The following is an 18011-nucleotide window of genomic DNA, read 5'->3' as shown; positions in this document are numbered from 1 at the left end:
CAGGACCCTAACACAAGGACAACTCAGAGTATGCTATTCTGTCCTTCTGAAATAGACAACATTTTCTTCATATCATGTTTCTTTAGACCTGTCGAAAATAAATCATGGATGTATTGTGATGGTGTAGGCTATATTACATGGATTTATACTATTTAAAATGTAGATGTTCCAAAGGTCTGCATTAGTAGCTTGTAGGCTATGCATGGAAGCCAGGAGATGCTAAATGGGTTTATGTTAAATAACGGACAATTATCGTGAGGTCGGCAGTTATTTGCTTGACGATCACCAGCTGATGGACTTTCATGACTGCCACAGCCCTAGTTGGAATAATACTGTGAAATTGTGAAAATTATGGAAATGACTTTTTAATGTAAGAGCTGTTTGAAAAGACCACCTGAAATGTCTCCCTGTTTCGGTGGGATGGTGTTTTGGCCTGCCTCCTGCCTATTGACATCACCAGGTGGTAAATTAGTTAATAGACCAATAAGAAAGAGAGTTCCAAACCTCTCTACCAATACCAGCTAGTTTTCAGTTTTCCCCTCCCCACTCAGACTACTCCCAGACAGGCAGTAGTAGCAAAATTCTGGTTTGAGAAATGTCTCTTTGATAAAAATAAATTAAAAAATGTTTTAATTGAAAACAATCACAGTAAGGTACTTTATTGTTACCCAGAAATTATTTGATATTGAGATAAAATAAACGACTGCTTTGGAACTTTAAGAGTTGGCTTTGAGTATTGAATTGGCTTTGAGAATTGATGTGTTGTGTGCATTAGAGTTAGGGATGTGTGACAGGGAAATTAGGACAGAACACACATGAAAACGCACTCCCTTGCTGTCAGACACAAATACACATTTTTGGCATGAGCGCACACACACACATACACACACACACACACACACACACACACACACACACACACACACACACACACACACACACACACACAAATGTACGTACGCACGCAAGCAAGTACGCACACACACAAAATAATTGTCAGAACTCTCTACTGCACAGAGAAGCACCATAATCACAGCACAGACTCAAACAGCTGATTCATGACCACCCTCACGCCTGTTCTATGTGACAAGGTGAGAGCCCCTTGAGAGCAACACGTAGTTGTCCTGAACTGAGAGGCACAGCCTTCTGAATGAAGGGAACAGAGCACGCTCTGTTGGCCTGTTATAGACAGACACTTCAAGGTCAGGAAGTTAGAGGGGACCAAGGGGTGTCAGGGTGCCAGGCCCTTCCACAACTCACAGAGGAGCTATGGGTTTCATTGCTGACATCATAAAGATTTACATTAATACTGTAAATATACTGCAACAACTTTATTGATATTGAGATCTACTGTCATAAAAACATTCCTTAACTGACACGAAAATGTTGTACAGAAAAGCGGTGGTTTTCCCTGTCGACTTCATAAAGGCTTCCAGTTTAACAGCTGTATTTATATGGAGGTCTATTAAAGCGCCATAAAAGTACTCTGCAACTGATAATTATTGCCATCAAAGAAGATTTTCATGCCGACTAACATTTCAGAACCTCGAGCACTTTACTATAAAAGCCTTCCACTGACGTTCTGGATTTACGCTGTGCCAAGAAAACAAGGGCAGAAATGACTTGGCAAAAGCCTTCACATCTTTTTTAAAATATCTCCAGAGCAGACAACATAGAGATGGAAACCTGTTGAGGTTCAATTGGATTCTCCCTTCTTTCTGTGGTAGCCGTCTTCTGCCTCACTTCTCGTTCCCCCGGCTCCTCCCATTATTTTCCTCAGTCCCTCGCTCTCAACCTCCCACTGTGAGGGTAAACAGGCCAGGTGTTTCTGTAAGTCAACACCAGTAAAGGTCTCCCCCTCTCTGGGCTCTGGTCCAACCCCATACTGTTATAATAGGAGACCTCAGAGGAAACTCTCTCTCTGTGTGTGTGTGTGAGTGTGAGTGTGAGTGTGAGCGTGTGTGTGTGTGTGTGTGTGTGTGCGTGCGTGCGTGCGTGCGTGCGTGCGTGCGTGCGTGCGTGTGTGTGTGTGTGTGTGTGTGTGTGTGTGTGTGCGTGCGTGTGTGTGTGTGGTGTTCCTGGTGTCAGCTCCCAGTTCCTAGTTATTATTATGACATGAAGTTAAATAAAGGATGTGATCTAATCTAAGTAGGATCTAACCACAAAAACTGTATTTGAATGAACCTCTGAAATATTCTAATGTGCTTTCAGACAATATACCTAACCCGGACTCTGTCAATGGACCTGTACTGAACTATGGGATATTTCAAATAACCCATCATGCTTTCAATAACTCCTAAAAATCACAATCTGTCAGACAACCCCCACAGTACATGTGAGAGTTTGAAGAGAGACAGCTGGACAGAGACACAGGTGAAGAAAGAGAAAGATAGAGAGCGAGGGGAGATGAGTGCCCAGGCTAAAAATATATTCCACCAATCCCTTCACATAGCTGTGCTCTGTAAATAGGGCTCCATGCAATCTGTCAGTGTGCCCATCTCTGGGCACTTCTTAGGGAGACAATACCACCTCATCCATTACACGAGCCACAGCTCCTTCCCTGGCACTGCCACATGCACACACACACACACACACACACACACACACACACACACACACACACACACACACACACACACACACACACACACACACACACACAGGAAAGGAGAACAGAAACACAGACATAAACATCAACAACATCAGCAAACTCACGCAGTCTCCATGCAGTGTGACATGTAGAGGAGAACGCCATAAGTGTGGAAATTTCAGACACACACACACACACATGAAGACCTGAGTGTGTATGTTCTGTGGTATGAAGGTATTAATTGACAAACTGCCCGACACACAGAGGTTACCCTTTTCCCTGTATTGTCACCTCTACCTACTCTGTGCCAGGCTTCCCAGTAGATATTTGCTGATCGTGTGTTTGCTTGTGTGTGTGTATAGGTGTATGCATGCATGCGTGAGTGTGTGTGTGCATGCGTGCTTGAGTAGAATGTGTGTGTGTGTGTGCATTGGTAGCATGAGTATGTGTGTGTTTGTGTACGTGCATGAGTAGAACGTGTGTGTGTGTGTGTGTGTGTGTGTGTGTGTGTGTGTGTGTGTGTGTGTGTGTGTGTGTGTGTGTGTGTGTGTGTGTGTGTGTGTGTGTGTGTGTGTGTGTGTGTGTGTGTGTGTGCGTAGCATGTGTGCGTGAGTAGCATGTGTGTGTTTCCTTCATGCCTGGAGGGCTAGCAGTGCAGTCTCCTTGTGATCCCCAACAGCTGCTAATCACAACTGTTTTCCTAGACTGGCAGAGTGGGGGAAGGGGAGAAAGAATGAGAGAATGAGTGAATGAGAGAGGGAGAGGAAGAATGAGCAAATGGAGGAGGGAAAGGGTGAGTCAGAATATGAAAAGAGGTTGTAGAGAGGGAACTAATAAAAAAATGTTGTAAGATAAGGTCATGCCATGTATCACAGAAAAAATAACTAAAAAAATATTCCACATTATGCTCTTGGATTTCAACATAACAGCCTGGAGCAACAACAAACAATTCCCTGGTTGTAATTAAATGTACTTGACATCCGGAATTGTTTACATTTAATTTGAACGAATGAACAAATAGCTGCACGGTAGCCTGCAATTCCCTGGTGGGGGGTAGCAGCCTGTTCACACTCTCATCCATGGCTGTGCCCCAAATGGCCCTCTGGCCTTGGTCAAAAGTTGTGCACTATAGTGAATAATGTGTCATCTGGGACACAGTCCACGTGGGACTAGTAATGGCCAGACTGTATCATCATCAGGCAGCAGTGATTCTAATCATGGTGTAAGTAAGGATTGAATGTGCTTAACTCCAGTTAGACAGGTATTAACCCCCCTCACAGGGGACGGAGGAGGGCTGCCAATCAACCAGGAGGAACAAGGAGGGTTAGGAGACAGGAACCCAGAACCCTCAACCCTTCTCAACCGCAACAACGCACTGGACTGACTGGGTTACTATTCTAAGCCAGTAAGCAAGTACAAACAAACAACACACACACACACACACACACACACACACACACACACACACACACACACACACACACACACACACACACACACACACACACACACACACACACACACACATTCACCCTCTGACTTAAAAATCCTAAGACTTTAAAATCCCAAGACTTAAAAACCCTTCTTTAACTTGTCTCCTCCCCTTCATCTACACTGATTGAAGTGGATTTAACAAGTGACATCAATAAGGTATCATAGCTTTCACCTGGTCAGTCAATGTCATGGAAAGAGCAGGTGTTCGTAATGTTTCGTACACTGTGTACACAGACACACACACACACACACACACACACACACACACACACACACACACACAAAACCTGGGAGCACCACACTGTTCAAATGAACTGGGAACAGCATACATTGTAAATTCATCGTTAAGTGATTTTAAAGAGTCTCCAGCCCAGCTGTGCTAGTCCAATGAGGAGGACAGCCCCTGTGGACACAATCTAAGGCCCACCACCACTGCTACTTCTCATAGACTATGTGTGTACGTCTGACCAGATGCAGAAACTCATCATCCAACTAACTAACACACAGAACCAATAAATCCCCATCACTACCATCTAGGTCTAGTGTGTGTTAATGTTAAGTGTTTACATGATTAGTGACGTCCGCCGTGCCGTAACTACACAGTACGCGTTTGTGAGACTGTGCGTTTGTGTTAGTGATGTCTTGTTGTACAGCAGCACAGACTCGTTGTGTGTGTGCGTGCATACAAGTTGTTCCTTAACATTGGTTTTTAACATAAAGAACCTCAGGGAACCGTGTCCCCTGTTGCCTTGGTGTTGTAAAATAAACCTCCCCTCACAGCCATGCTATTTCTGCTTTCCAAAGGAAAGCCGTGATCGACGGGCATAAACAACAGAACATACCTGTACCTGTACCTGTACCTGTAGTCTCTCTCTCTATCAATTACTATTTACTGTTGTCACCTGACATTTGCATCATTGGCAGTCCCACTGTTAACAACATACAATAAGTCACCTGTAATATATAGACGCACGCACGCACATACACGCACGCACATGCGCGCACACACACACACACACACACACACACACACACACACACACACACACACACACACACACACATACACACACACACACACACACATTCCCATTAAACTGACATCACTGAGACCTCTCCCTTTGAGTCACTAACACTCAACTGCTTTGGTCTGCTGGTCTGTTGACATTGAGGACAGCCAATCCCTTCCTTTTAAACTCTCCAGACCAGTTTGAGTCTTCAGCAACGGAAAATGGAAGCCATACCTACATAGAGACATATACTGTAGCATTAAACAACACAGTACGTTGGATCCTGAGTGGAGTGGCTCGAGCTATATAGCAGAGGGTACAATAGGTTGAAGAGGGACTCATAGCGCTCTCTCTCTCTCTCTCTCTCTCTCTCTCTCTCTCTCTCTCTCTCTCTCTCTCTCTCTCTCCTCTCTCTTCCTCTCTTTTCTCTTTTGCAAGCGCTCAAATGACCCCTCCTCACCTTTAACTTCGCTCTCTCTCTCCTTTCATTTTACTGACCCAGATAAACACAAACAGACACCAGTGGTGTCAACAACAACAACACACACACACACCATCCACACAAAAGACAAGGACACAGACAAACACAAGGCACAGACAAGCATTGACCTGTGTATAGAAACAGCACTTATAGTCAGGCAATAAAAGTTGCTCTGAAAGCTTGACTTAACACCGCAGTGCAGAGTGTGAGCCGCTGAGACAGGCAGGCAGCCAACCAGACCAGCCAGGAGACCAAACAGCAGATAAAGTTCACCCACCGCTCTCTCTCCTTCTCCCTCTCTCTCTCCTTCGCTCGTCGCGACTTTTGCAGGAGTCCGATTAGAATCACCGCAGCCCGGATCCCAGCCTTTTTAGAGTGGACCCTCGGAGGAGCGGGCTCAGGAGTGGAGCCTGACATGGTGTCTGGTTGTGGTTCTGGATCCAGACTGTGTTGTGCTGTAGTCCCTGATGGGTTAGTGGTCCTAACGGACCACACTGTACAGCAGCGCTGCCACACACAACGTCACCGGCACAGGCAGACTGACTGTATTTCTGCATCTCTGTCTACCTCTTTCTTTCTCATGCGCTCTCCCTCTCCCTCACTCGCTCCCTCCTTCCCGGCTCTCTATCCCTTCCCACCTCCGCCTGATAGGCAGGGCTTGGTGTAGGCCCTGCCCCTTTCTCCTCCTCCTCCCTCACTCTCTGTGTGCTTTCACAGTCTTGACTGCATTCGCTTGCACATTACTGCTATGTGCTATTTGAGATTACTGCTATGTCCTATTTGAGATTACTGCTGTGTGCTATTTGAGGCTAATGCTATTTGAGATTACTGCTATGTGCTATTTGAGATTACTGCTATTTGAGGTTACTGCTGTGCTATTTGAGATTACCGCTATGTGCTATTTGAGATTACTGCTATTTGAGATTACTGCTATGTGCTATTTGAGATTACTGCTATGTGCTATTTGAGACTACTGCTATTTGAGATTACTGCTATGTCCTATTTGAGATTACTGCTATGTGCGATTACTGCTACGTGCTATTTGAGATTACTGCTATGTGCTATTTAAGATTACTGCTATTTGAGATTACTGCTATGTCCCATTTGAGATTACTGCTATGTGCGATTACTGCTATGTGCTATTTGAGATTACTGCTATGTGCGATTACTGCTATGTGCTATTTGAGATTACTGCTATGTGTGATTACTGCTATGTCTTGTTTAAGATTACTGCTATGTGTGATTACTGCTATGTGCTATTTGAGATAACTGCTATGTTATATTTGAAGCTACTGCTATTTGAGATAACTGCTATGTGCTATTTGAGATTACTGCTATTTGAGGTTACTGCTGTGCTATTTGAGATTACTGCTATGTGCGATTACTGCTATGTGTTATTTGAGATTACTGCTATTTGATATTACTGCTATGTCCTATTTGAGATTACTGCTATGTGCGATTACTGCTATGTGTTATTTGAGATTACTGCCATGTGCGATTACTGCTATGTGTTATTTGAGATTACTGCTATGTGCGATTACTGCTATGTGTTATTTGAGATTACTGCTATGTGCGATTACTGCTATGTGTTATTTGAGATTACTGCTATGTGAGATTACTGCTATGTGCTATTTGAGATTACTGCCATGTGCGATTACTGCTATGTCCTGTTTAAGATTACTGCTATGTGCGATTACTGCTATGTGCTATTTGAGATTACTGCTATGTGTTATTTGAGATTACTGCTATTTGAGATAACTGATATGTGCTATTTGAGATTACTGCTATTTGAGACTACTGCTATGTGCTATTTGAGATTACTGCTATTTGAGGTTACTGCTGTGCTTTTTGAGATTACTGCTATGTGCTATTTGAGACTGCTGCTATTTAAGATTACTGCTATGTGCTATTTGAGACTACTGCTATTTGAGATTACTGCTATGTGCTATTTGAGATTACTGCTATATGAGATTGCTGCTATATGTGCTATTTGCCATATTGTATATAACGTATGCCTAATGGCTTGTCATTTTGTCATCCTTGTTTCCTATCTAATCTCCTCTGTGACCTTGTTCGATTTCACCTCACTTTGTGAAATCTCAATTTAAACAGCATATCAGAAGCCTTCTGCGGTTGCCAAGAACATTGGAATTGAAGCGTAACTGCACAGAACAAATAGAAGATAGGCTTAGAGAAATGACAAACCAAACGCTAGTAAATCTCTCCATCTCTCCCTCGATCTCCATTTCTCTTTCCTCATCTACCTCAATTTCCCTCTCCCTCCACCTCTTTCACTCTCTCCATCTCTCTCTCTTTCTTCCATGAATCCCACTTTCCATCCATCAATTTCTCTCCCTCCCTCCATCTCTCTCCCTCCCTCCATCTCTCTCTTCCTTGCCCTCCCTCCATCTCTCTTCCTCTCTCCATCTCTCTTCCTCTCCCTCCCTCCATCTCTCTTCCTCTCCCTCCCTCCATCTCTCTTCCTCCCTCACTCTTTCTTCCATGCATCCCTTTTTCCCTCCCCAATTTCTCTCCGTCCCTCCATCTCTCTTCCTCTCTCCCTCCATCCATCTCTCTTCCTCTCCCTCCCTCCCTCCATTTCTCTTCCTTTCTCCCTCCCTCCATCTCTCTTCCCTCCATCTCTGTCTGAGACCAGCTGATGCTCTAGCTCCGCCCCCAAATCTTGGCAAACACGAGTCACCATCATTCTTACCCAGAACCCACTGCAGCCAGCGAGACATTATTTTCTGTTCTCTCTCCCTCCATCTCTGTCTGTCCTTCCCTCTCCTCCTTTGGCCACCTGTTTGCCTTTCATCTGCTCTCTGTTTGACAGCGCAATGACTTGCATGTTTCTCACCAACTCTCCCTCCCCTCCTATTGTCTGCCGTCTGTACAGTACAGTACAGTAGAGTACAGCACAGTGTCCACTCTCGCACTGCACTCCCATAAACCCTCCTGGATGGACAAAGGCTTTCTGTGTCTGTCTGACTGTCTGTGAGGCCGCAAGTGTCTTCACAGGCTCAACAGTGGAGGGTCCATAGACACATGTACAGTTGAAGTCGGAAGTTTACATACACTTAGGTTGGAGTCATTAAAACTCGTTTTTCAACCACCCCACAAATGTCTTGTTAACAAACTATAGTTTTGGCAAGAGGGTTAGGACATCTACTTTGTGCTTGACACAAGTCATTTATACAACAATTGTTTACAGACTGATTATTTCACTTATAATTCACTGTATCACAATTCCACAGTCAGAAGTGAACATACACTAAGTTGACTGTGCCTTGAAACAGCTTGGAAAATTCCAGAAAATTCCGTCATGGCTTTAGAAGGTTCTTATCGGCTAATTGACATAATTTGAGTCAATTGGAGGTGTACCTGTGGATGTATTTCAAGGCCTATCTTCAAACTCAGTGCCTCTTTGCTTGACATCATGGGAAAATCAAAAGAAATCAGCCAAGATCTCAGAAAAATAATTATAGACCTCCACAAGTCTGGTTCATCCTTGGGAGCAATTTCCCGTTCATCTGTACAAACAATAGTATGCAAGTATAAACACCATGGGACCACACAGCTGTCATACTGCTCAGGAAGGAGATGCATTCTATCTCCTGGAGATGAACGTACTTTGGTGCGAAAAGTGCAAATCAATCCCAGAACAACAGCAAAGGACCTTGTGAAGATGCTGGAGGAAACAGGTACAAAAGCATCTATATCCACAGTAAAACAAGTCCTATATCGGCATAACCTTAAAATGACGCTCAGCAAGGAAGAAACCACTGGTCAAAAACCACCATAAAAAAGCCAGACTATGGTTTGCTGCACATGGGGACAACGATCATACTTTTTGGAGAAATGTCCTCTGGTCTGATGAAACAAAAATATAACTGTGCCATAATGACCATCGTTATGTTTGGAGGAAAAAGGGGGAGGCTTGCAAGCCGAAGAACACCATCCCAACCGTGAAGCACGGGGGGTGGCAGCATCATGTTTTGGGGGTGCTTTGCTGCATGAGGGACTGGTGCACTTCAAAAATAGATGGCATCATGAGAAAGGAAAATTATGTGGATATATTGAAGCAACATCTCAAGACATCAGTCAGGAAATTAAAGCTTGGTCGCAAATGGGTCTTCCAAATGGACAATGACCGCAAGGATACTTCCAAAGTTGTGGCAAAATGGCCCAAGGACAACAAAGTCAAGGTATTGGAGTGGCCATCACAAAGCCCTGACCTCAATCCTATAGAAAATGTGTGGGCAGCACTAAAAAAGTGTGTGCGAGAAAGGAGGCCTACAAACCTGACTCAGTTACACCAGCTCTGTCAGGAGGCCTACAAACCTGACTCAGTTACACCAGCTCTGTCAGGAGGCCTACAAACCTGACTCAGTTACACCAGCTCTGTCAGGAGGCCTACAAACCTGACTCAGTTACACCAGCTCTGTCAGGAGGCCTACAAACCTGACTCAGTTACACCAGCTCTGTCAGGAGGCCTACAAACCTGACTCAGTTACACCAGCTCTGTCAGGAGGCCTACAAATCTGACTCAGTTACACCAGCTCTGTCAGAGGCCTACAAACCTGACTCAGTTACACCAGCTCTGTCAGGAGGAATGGGCCAAAATTCACCCAACTTATTGTGGGAAGCTTGTGGAAGGCTACCCGAAACATTTGACCCAAGTTAAACAATTTAAAGGCAATGCTACCAAATACTAATTGAGTGTATGTAAACTTCTCACCCACTGGGAATGTGATGAAATACATAAAAGCTTAAATAAATCATTCTCTCTACTATTATTCTGACATTTCACATTCTTAAAATAAAGTGGTGATCCTAACTGACCTAAAACAGGGAATTTTGACTTGGATTAAATGTCAGGAATTGTGAAAAACTGAGTTTACATGGATTTGGCTAAGGTGTATGTCAGCTTCCGACTTCAACTGTACGTGGACAACACAGCATGAGAGCCAACAGACGTCATACAGTAAATGGATAATAGTGTGTGGGAGGTTATGGTATGATAATGCCTGTCTATGAGCTTGGCATGCAGATGGTATGTATTCTGTTAGTGAGAATGGATGTTTGTTACTATAGGTGGAATAGCTCTTATAACAAGTGGTGATATCCTGTATTGTTGATGAAAACAACAACTTTTGGATCCTTACAATTATATATATATATATATATTTTTTTTTTTTTGTTTAAATACGAGCGATCCTCTGTAGCTCAGTTGTTAGAGCATGGAGTTTGCAATGACATGGTAGTGGGTTCGATTCCCAGGTCCACCTCCACGCAAAATGGCTCATTCATATGATGAATTAATAATTGATTTCTAATAGCTCTGATATTTGCCCTGCCCCTTCAGTCTCCCTTGGAAATCAGGGCCTCATCAGTTATTCACCCTGGTATTCAGGTATTCACCCTGGTATTCAGGTATTCACCCTGGTTAAGCCTCAATGCAGCAGTGAGGGGGCTTTCAACCCTTAAAGTCTGAACCCAAAAGAAACAACAAAGACAACAAATGTCACAGCAATAAAGGTAGAGGTACTAGATCTATCTGCATAGCATCTCCAGTGTTCTGTCTATGTCATGGTAACGCTGCGCCAAGCCCTAATTTGCCTACCGACACCTGTCCCCTTGGCAACCCCAGTGAGACTTAGGAGATGAGGGAAATCATTTTGTTGTTGCTGCACAATTAAGTTAATGACCACTTTTTAGTGATTACGAGAAGATTGTTGAGTAGCACATAACAGTCATAACAGTATATGAGTCATGTCAAGGTGAAGTCACTGTTTTACCAAATTAACTACCCATGTTTATTGACTTTCATATGCTTTATTACATGTTCGAGACTCATCTGTCTGTAGAGCTTGTCAGGGATCTGTATCCCAGCTGAGGATTCTCCAAGCCTCCCCTGTGTGTGTGTGTGTGTGTGTGTGTGTGTGTGTGTGTGTGTGTGTGTGTGCGCGCGCGCGGGCGTGTGTCCGCGTGCAGATGTGTGTGTGTCAGTGAGGCTCTGGGGCGACAGAGAGAGAGTCAAACAAGCTCCCACTCCTCCCACCCGACTGGAGAGCCAGGTTCCACAGGGGCTTCTGTAAACACATGAATACACAGACTTCACAGACCTCAGCCCTCCCATTCCCTCCTCACATGATGCCTCCTCCTCCCAGTCCCACCCTGAGTCCTCTCCTTGTCTCCCCCACCAACGGTGCTCTCCTGTGTGATGGACCATTTCATGCGCCTCCTCCATCGCGGTGGATCACTCAGGGGTTTGTTGTGCTTGTACTTCAGCAGGTGGGAAGTGGGACGCCTGTATCCCAGACTGACACACAACCAGAAGCGACTGTGACAGCCACCGTTCCTGTTTGGTACACACACATAGAGACTGACACACGCATGCACACACATACTAAGCACTCATCCCAAGAGTGCACACACACACACACACACACACACACACACACACACACACACACACACACACACACACACACACACACACACACACAGCTCCCCCAGTGTGTAATAAATGAAAATATATCAATCTGCCACCCTGGCACGCTTTGCTGTCGTCACACAAACAGCAGGGTGAGACTGCAATGCCAGCCAGCCAGCCATCCTACCACCTCACTATGCCACGTCACAGTGTCACACAAACAGCAGGGTGAGACTGCAATGCCAGCCAGCCATCCTACCACCTCACTATGCCACGTCACAGTGTCACACAAACAGCAGGGTGAGACTGCAATGCCAGCCAGCCATCCTACCACCTCACTATGCCACGTCACAGTGTCACACAAACAGCAGGGTGAGACTGCAATGCCAGCCAGCCATCCTACCACCTCACTATGTCACAGTGCCAGCCAGCCATCCTACCACCTCACTATGCCACGTCACAGTGTCACACAAACAGCAGGGTGAGACTGCAATGCCAGCCAGCCAGCCATCCTACCACCTCACTACGCCACGTCACAAAGGCAAATCAAATTGTGGTCATCAGATGTTTCGTAAACAACATGTGTGAACTAACAGTGACATGCTGTGTCTCATAAAACAAAGAGATGCCACTATCACTACGCCATCTCATTGTCCACGCCACCCAGCGTAGAAACACACACACGTACACACACCACGGATTCCACACCAAGAATTTGGCATAGGGGAGAGATGACCTTCACAGCTGGTGCAGAGGAGCACCATTCTCTGTGGACTACAAACGAGTGCTTCGCTTACACACTTAACTCAGCACTTTCCCTCTCTCCTCGCCCCTCCTCCACCCGCTGCTCCCTCGCTCCCCTCTCTCTCTCTTCATCTCACACTTCTAGTGTGACAACTCCTCACGAGACAGCCACAGCCTCTCAAGAACTGGAGCAAACCAAATGATAAAAGATGACACTCTCTCTCTCTCACTCTCACTCACTCTCTCACACACACACACACACCCACCCACCCTCTCGAACAAGGTGACTGCGGCCATGGGACTGTAGGATTTCATGACCAAAGGTCGGTGCCAAACTAAACTAACAGGCCCAAAATAGCGGCGGACCGCACAGGGCTAACTTGTGGCTCTGGAGCCCAGCCCATTCAAGGAGTTCTGTTTTCACTCCAGCCCTATCGGCACTGGTGCCGGGATCTTTACAGCTCTCATCGAGATGTGGCCAACTAGCTCACTGAGATGTGGCTAGCTAGCTCATTGAGATGTGGCGAACTAGCTCATTGAGATGTGGCTAGCTAGCTCATTGAGATGTGGCCAACTAGCTCATCGAGATGTGGCCAACTAGCTCACTGAGATGTGGCGAACTAGCTCATTGAGATGTGGCTAGCTAGCTCACTGAGATGTGGCTAGCTAGCTCATTGAGATGTGGCGAACTAGCTCATTGAGATGTGGCTAGCTAGCTCATTGAGATGTGGCTAGCTAGCTCATTGAGATGTGGCTAGCTAGCTCATTGAGATGTGGCGAACTAGCTCATTGAGATGTGGCGAGCCAGCTTATTGAGATGTGGCTAGCTAGCTCATTGAGATGTGGCGAGCCAGCTCATTGAGATGTGGCTAGCTAGCTCATTGAGATGTGGCGAGCCAGCTTATTGAGATGCAGCTAGCTAGCTCATTGAGATGTGGCTAGCTAGCTCACTGAGATGTGGCGAGCTAGCTCATTGAGATGTGTTAAATAATCAATACATCATCAATATATCCCAACCTGGGGAGTCAATACACTGTATTATGAAAAGGTTACAGTGTAGTGACGACCACGTAATCTGATTGGTCAAACTTGCATTCCAGCCACGATGTTATTGAGCCAAACATCAATGCTAGCCTTTGTGTTCCTGAAAAATGACCAAATATGGGAGGTAGAGAGCGAGCCATGAGCCACGATGACTAACGAGCACTTAGAATCCAGAGATACAGGCTCGATACAGACTGTATACACAGAAACACATTCATTTATGACATAACATATCATTGACATGCAAGAGGATGAAAGAACATCATACTGCCTCGAAAGAACATCAACTGCCTCGTCTTTGTTGTCAAATGTTCCTCTCTTATTTCAAAGGTTTTCTCTACCATTTTCTCTTGACAGCCTGTCTGATGAAGTAGCCTCTTTTCAAGAGGCAAGTGGACAACGGCAGAACTTAAACCCTCCCTGGGGCTAACACACTTGTGGATAGGTGTGCCAGCTTTTCATCATCATCACACGTGTGTGTGTGTGTGTGTGTGTGTGTGTGTGTGTGTGTGTGTGTGTGTGTGTGTGTGTGTGTGTAAAGTACACCGTGCTTCATGTAGGATATGCAGTGCATTCAGAGAGTATTCAGACAATACCCCATAATGACAATCAACAACTGGTTTTTAGAAATTTTTGCAAATGTATTACAAATAAAAAAAGGAAATATTACATTTACGTAAGTATTCAGACCTTTTCCTCAGTACTTTGTTGAAGTACCTTTGGCAGTGATTACAGCCTCGGGTCTTCTTGGGTATGTAGATCCTCTCAAGCTCTGTCAGGTTGGATGGGGAGCATCACAGCTATTATCAGGTCTCTCCAGAGGTGTTCGATCGGGATCAAGTCTGGGCTCTGGCTGGGACACTCACGGACATTCACAGACTTGTCCTGAAGCCACTCTTGTGTTGTCCTGTTGGAAAGTGAACCTTTGCCACCAGTCTGAGGTCCTGAGTGCTCTGGAGCAGGTTTTTATCAAGGATCTCTCTGTACTTTGCTACTTTCATCTTTCCTTCGATCCTGACTAGTCTCCCAGTCCCTGCTGCTGAAAAACACATCATGATGCTGCCACCACCATGCTTCAACGTAGGGATGGTGCCAGGTTTCCTCCAGAGGTGACGCTGGGCATTCAGGCCAAATCTTGGTTTCAGGCCAATCTTGGTTTCATCAAAATCTTGTTTCTCATAGTCTGAGAGTACTTTAGGTGCCTTCTGGCAAACTTCAAGCGGACTGCCATGTGCCTTTTACTGAGGAGTGGTTTCCGTCTGACCTCTCTACTATAAAGGCCTAATTGGTGGAGTGCTGCAGAGATGGTTGTCCTTTTGGAAGGTTCTCCCATCTCCGCAGAGGAACTCTGGAGCTCTGTCAGAGTGACCATTGGGTTCTTAGTCACCTCCCGTCTCCCCCGATTGCTCAGTTTGGCCGGGTGGCCAACTCTAGGAAGAGTCTTGGTGGTTCCAAACTTCTTCCATTTAAGAATGATGGAGGCCACTGTGTTCTTGGGGACCTTCAATGCTGCAGCCCTTTTTTGGTACCCTTCCCCAGATCACAATTCTGTCTCGGAGCTCTACGGACAATACCTTCAACCTCACGGCTTGGTTTTTGCTCTGACATGCACTGTCAACTGTGGGACCTTATATAGACAGGTGTGCCTTTTCAAATCATGTCCAATTTATCACAGGTGGACTCCAATCAAGTTGTAGAAACATCTCAAGGATGATCAATGAAAACAGGATGCACTTGAGCTCAATTTGTTTCATTTTTTAATTTAACCTTCATTTAACTAGGCAAGTCAGTTAAGAACACATTCTTATTGACAATGACGGCCTACCGGGGAACCGTGGGTTAACTGCCTTGTTCAGAGGCAGAACGACATATTTTTTCCTTGTCAGCTCGGGGATTCGATCCAGCAACCTTTCGGTTACTGGCCCAACGCTCTAACCACTAGGCTACCTGCCGACCCAAAGTCTCATAATAACGGTCTGAAAACGTATGTAAATAAGGTATTTCTGTTTTTTGCTTTGTCATTATGGGGTATTGTGTGTAGATTGATGAGGAAAAAATGTATTTAATACGTTTTAGAATAAGGCTGTAACGTAACAAAATGTGGAAAAAGTCAAGAGGTTTGAATACTTTCCGAATGCACTGTAGTAATAGACCTAGGCTGTGTGGCCCACTGTCATACAGTATCTCACAATGTAAACACTAAGTTAACGTGAAAGGGAATGCAACGGGGTGCATGCAATATTATAAGAAACATTATAAACTGGGTGGTTCGAATGCTGAATGCTGAATGCCCTGAATGCTTTTATCTCCCTCACCAACTTCAAACATCTGCTATCTGAGCAGCTAACCGATCACTGAAGCTGTACATAGACTATTGGTAAATAGCCCACCCAATTTACCTACCTCATCCCCATACTGTTTATATTTATTTACTTTTCTGCTCTTTTGCACACCAGTATCTCTACCTGTACATGACCATCTGATCATTTATCACTCCAGTGTTAATCTGCAAAATTGTAATTATTCGCCTACCTCCTCATGCCTTTTGCACACAATGTATATAGACTCTCTTTTTCTTTTTTTCCCTTTTTTTCCTACTGTGTTATTGACTTGTTAAATGTTTACTCCATGTGTAACTCTGTGTTGTCTGTTCACACTGCTATGCTTTATCCTGGCCAGGTCGCAGTTGTAAATGAGAACTTGTTCTTAACTAGCCTACCTGGTTAAATAAAGGTGAAATAAATAAAAAATGCTGATTGGTTGAAAGCCATGGTATATCAGACCGTGTACCATGGGTATGACAAAAAAAAGACAATTTATTGTTTTAATTACGTTGGTAACCAGTTTATAATAGCAACAAGGCACCTCAGGGGTTTGTGATATATGCCCTTAGTCGTGGTATATTGGCCATTTACCACACCTCCTTGGGCGTTATTGCTTGAAATCATATCAACAATACTACATGCAAATGTAATAACATGATGTTATGACTGTATTAACATCAATTCTACTATGTAAGGGCATAAGGGCATATTGTTGTGTCAAATGGAACATCAATTGAAACACACATTATAAAATACAGTGACTCAAGACATATAGAGCCTCTACAATCCAATTCCTAGAGATTTTGCCCTCAAGCTGAGCTGTTCATTAATTCCGCTATAGTGAGTGGGACACACTGTGGTAACAACTTGGCGCTCTGAACATACTGTAGACCTGCCCTGTGACCATGTGTCAGTACCATGACTTCAGCCCCCCCTCTCTCTCTTGATCCATGTGACTCTCCCCATCTCTTTTCCCATCTCTCTTTCTCTCTGCCTCTACCTTTCCATCCATCCCTCCCCATCTCTCTTTCTTTCTCTCACTCTGCCTCTATCTTTCCATCTCTCACTCTGCCTCTATCTTTCCATCTCTCACTCTGCCTCTATCTTTCCATGCCTCTATCTTTCCATCTCTCACTCTGCCTCTATCTTTCCATCTCTCACTCTGCCTCTATCTTTCCATCTCTCACTCTATCTTTCCATCTCTCACTCTGCCTCTATCTTTCCATCTCTCACTCTGCCTCTATCTTTCCATCTCTCACTCTGCCTCTATCTTTCCATCTCTCACTCTGCCTCTATCTTTCCATCTCTCACTCGGCATCTTTTTCTGTTTAATTCTCCCTCCCCCTCCATCCCGCCATCATTCCTCATAGAGAGGGAGCCAGGGGCTGAGAGAGCCAGAGAGCCAGGGGCTGCTGAGTCCGCCAAACAAGACACCATGTGTTTGTCAAGAAGCGACAGATGGCAAGGGAGGTGAGAAGGAGGAGAGGAGAAAGTTTAGGCTTGACAAATAAGTCCTAGATGTAGTAGCTCCGGAACTTTCCATTGGGGGAACAAGAGTCCGTTTCAGTCCCAGGGAAGGATGAGGTGACTTCGACATAAGGTGACTTGTTTCCCCATCACCCAATGCCTTTTCAGTGTCTATGAGTGCCACAAACTCAGAATGTTGTAATTTTTTGAAGGTGATTTACTAGATGGGAGGACTGTGTTCTTGCCCCAGTTTCACCTGAGGCTCTGAACAGCTGCCTGCTGTGAGTAACACTGGCCCTGCTAAGCCAGGGGGCGCCATCAGGGTACTTTCTAGAGCTACAATGCCCGGGTTAGAGGCCACGCGCGCACACGCACACACACACACACACACACACACACACACACACACACACACACACAC

At 45.0% G+C, this 18011-nt stretch overlaps 1 protein-coding gene across 4 annotated transcripts in view; it reads right to left on the bottom strand.

Annotated features, from left to right (window-relative positions):
• The window catches only part of rap1gap2a (RAP1 GTPase activating protein 2a), a 140943-nt gene that overhangs the window by 59010 nt on the left and 63922 nt on the right, over positions 1-18011 (bottom strand). The window contains exon 1 of one of the 4 annotated variants that reach the window (XM_029680618.2): positions 5853-6145. The exons of 2 other annotated variants lie outside the window; for them this stretch is intronic. In XM_029680618.2, the coding sequence (XP_029536478.1) occupies positions 5853-5992 (140 nt within the window). In that variant the 5' untranslated portion in view covers positions 5993-6145. Of the gene's footprint in view, positions 1-5852; positions 6146-18011 lie in introns of those variants that run through there. One more of the 4 variants, XM_029680619.2, reaches the window with a different exon arrangement.

This window comes from Oncorhynchus nerka, linkage group LG14 (genome assembly GCF_034236695.1).
Source record: "Oncorhynchus nerka isolate Pitt River linkage group LG14, Oner_Uvic_2.0, whole genome shotgun sequence".
In the NCBI taxonomy this organism is placed as follows: Eukaryota; Metazoa; Chordata; class Actinopteri; order Salmoniformes; family Salmonidae; genus Oncorhynchus; species Oncorhynchus nerka.
Note: the sequence above shows the minus strand (reverse complement) of the source record. Positions and strands in the feature narration are given on the sequence as shown.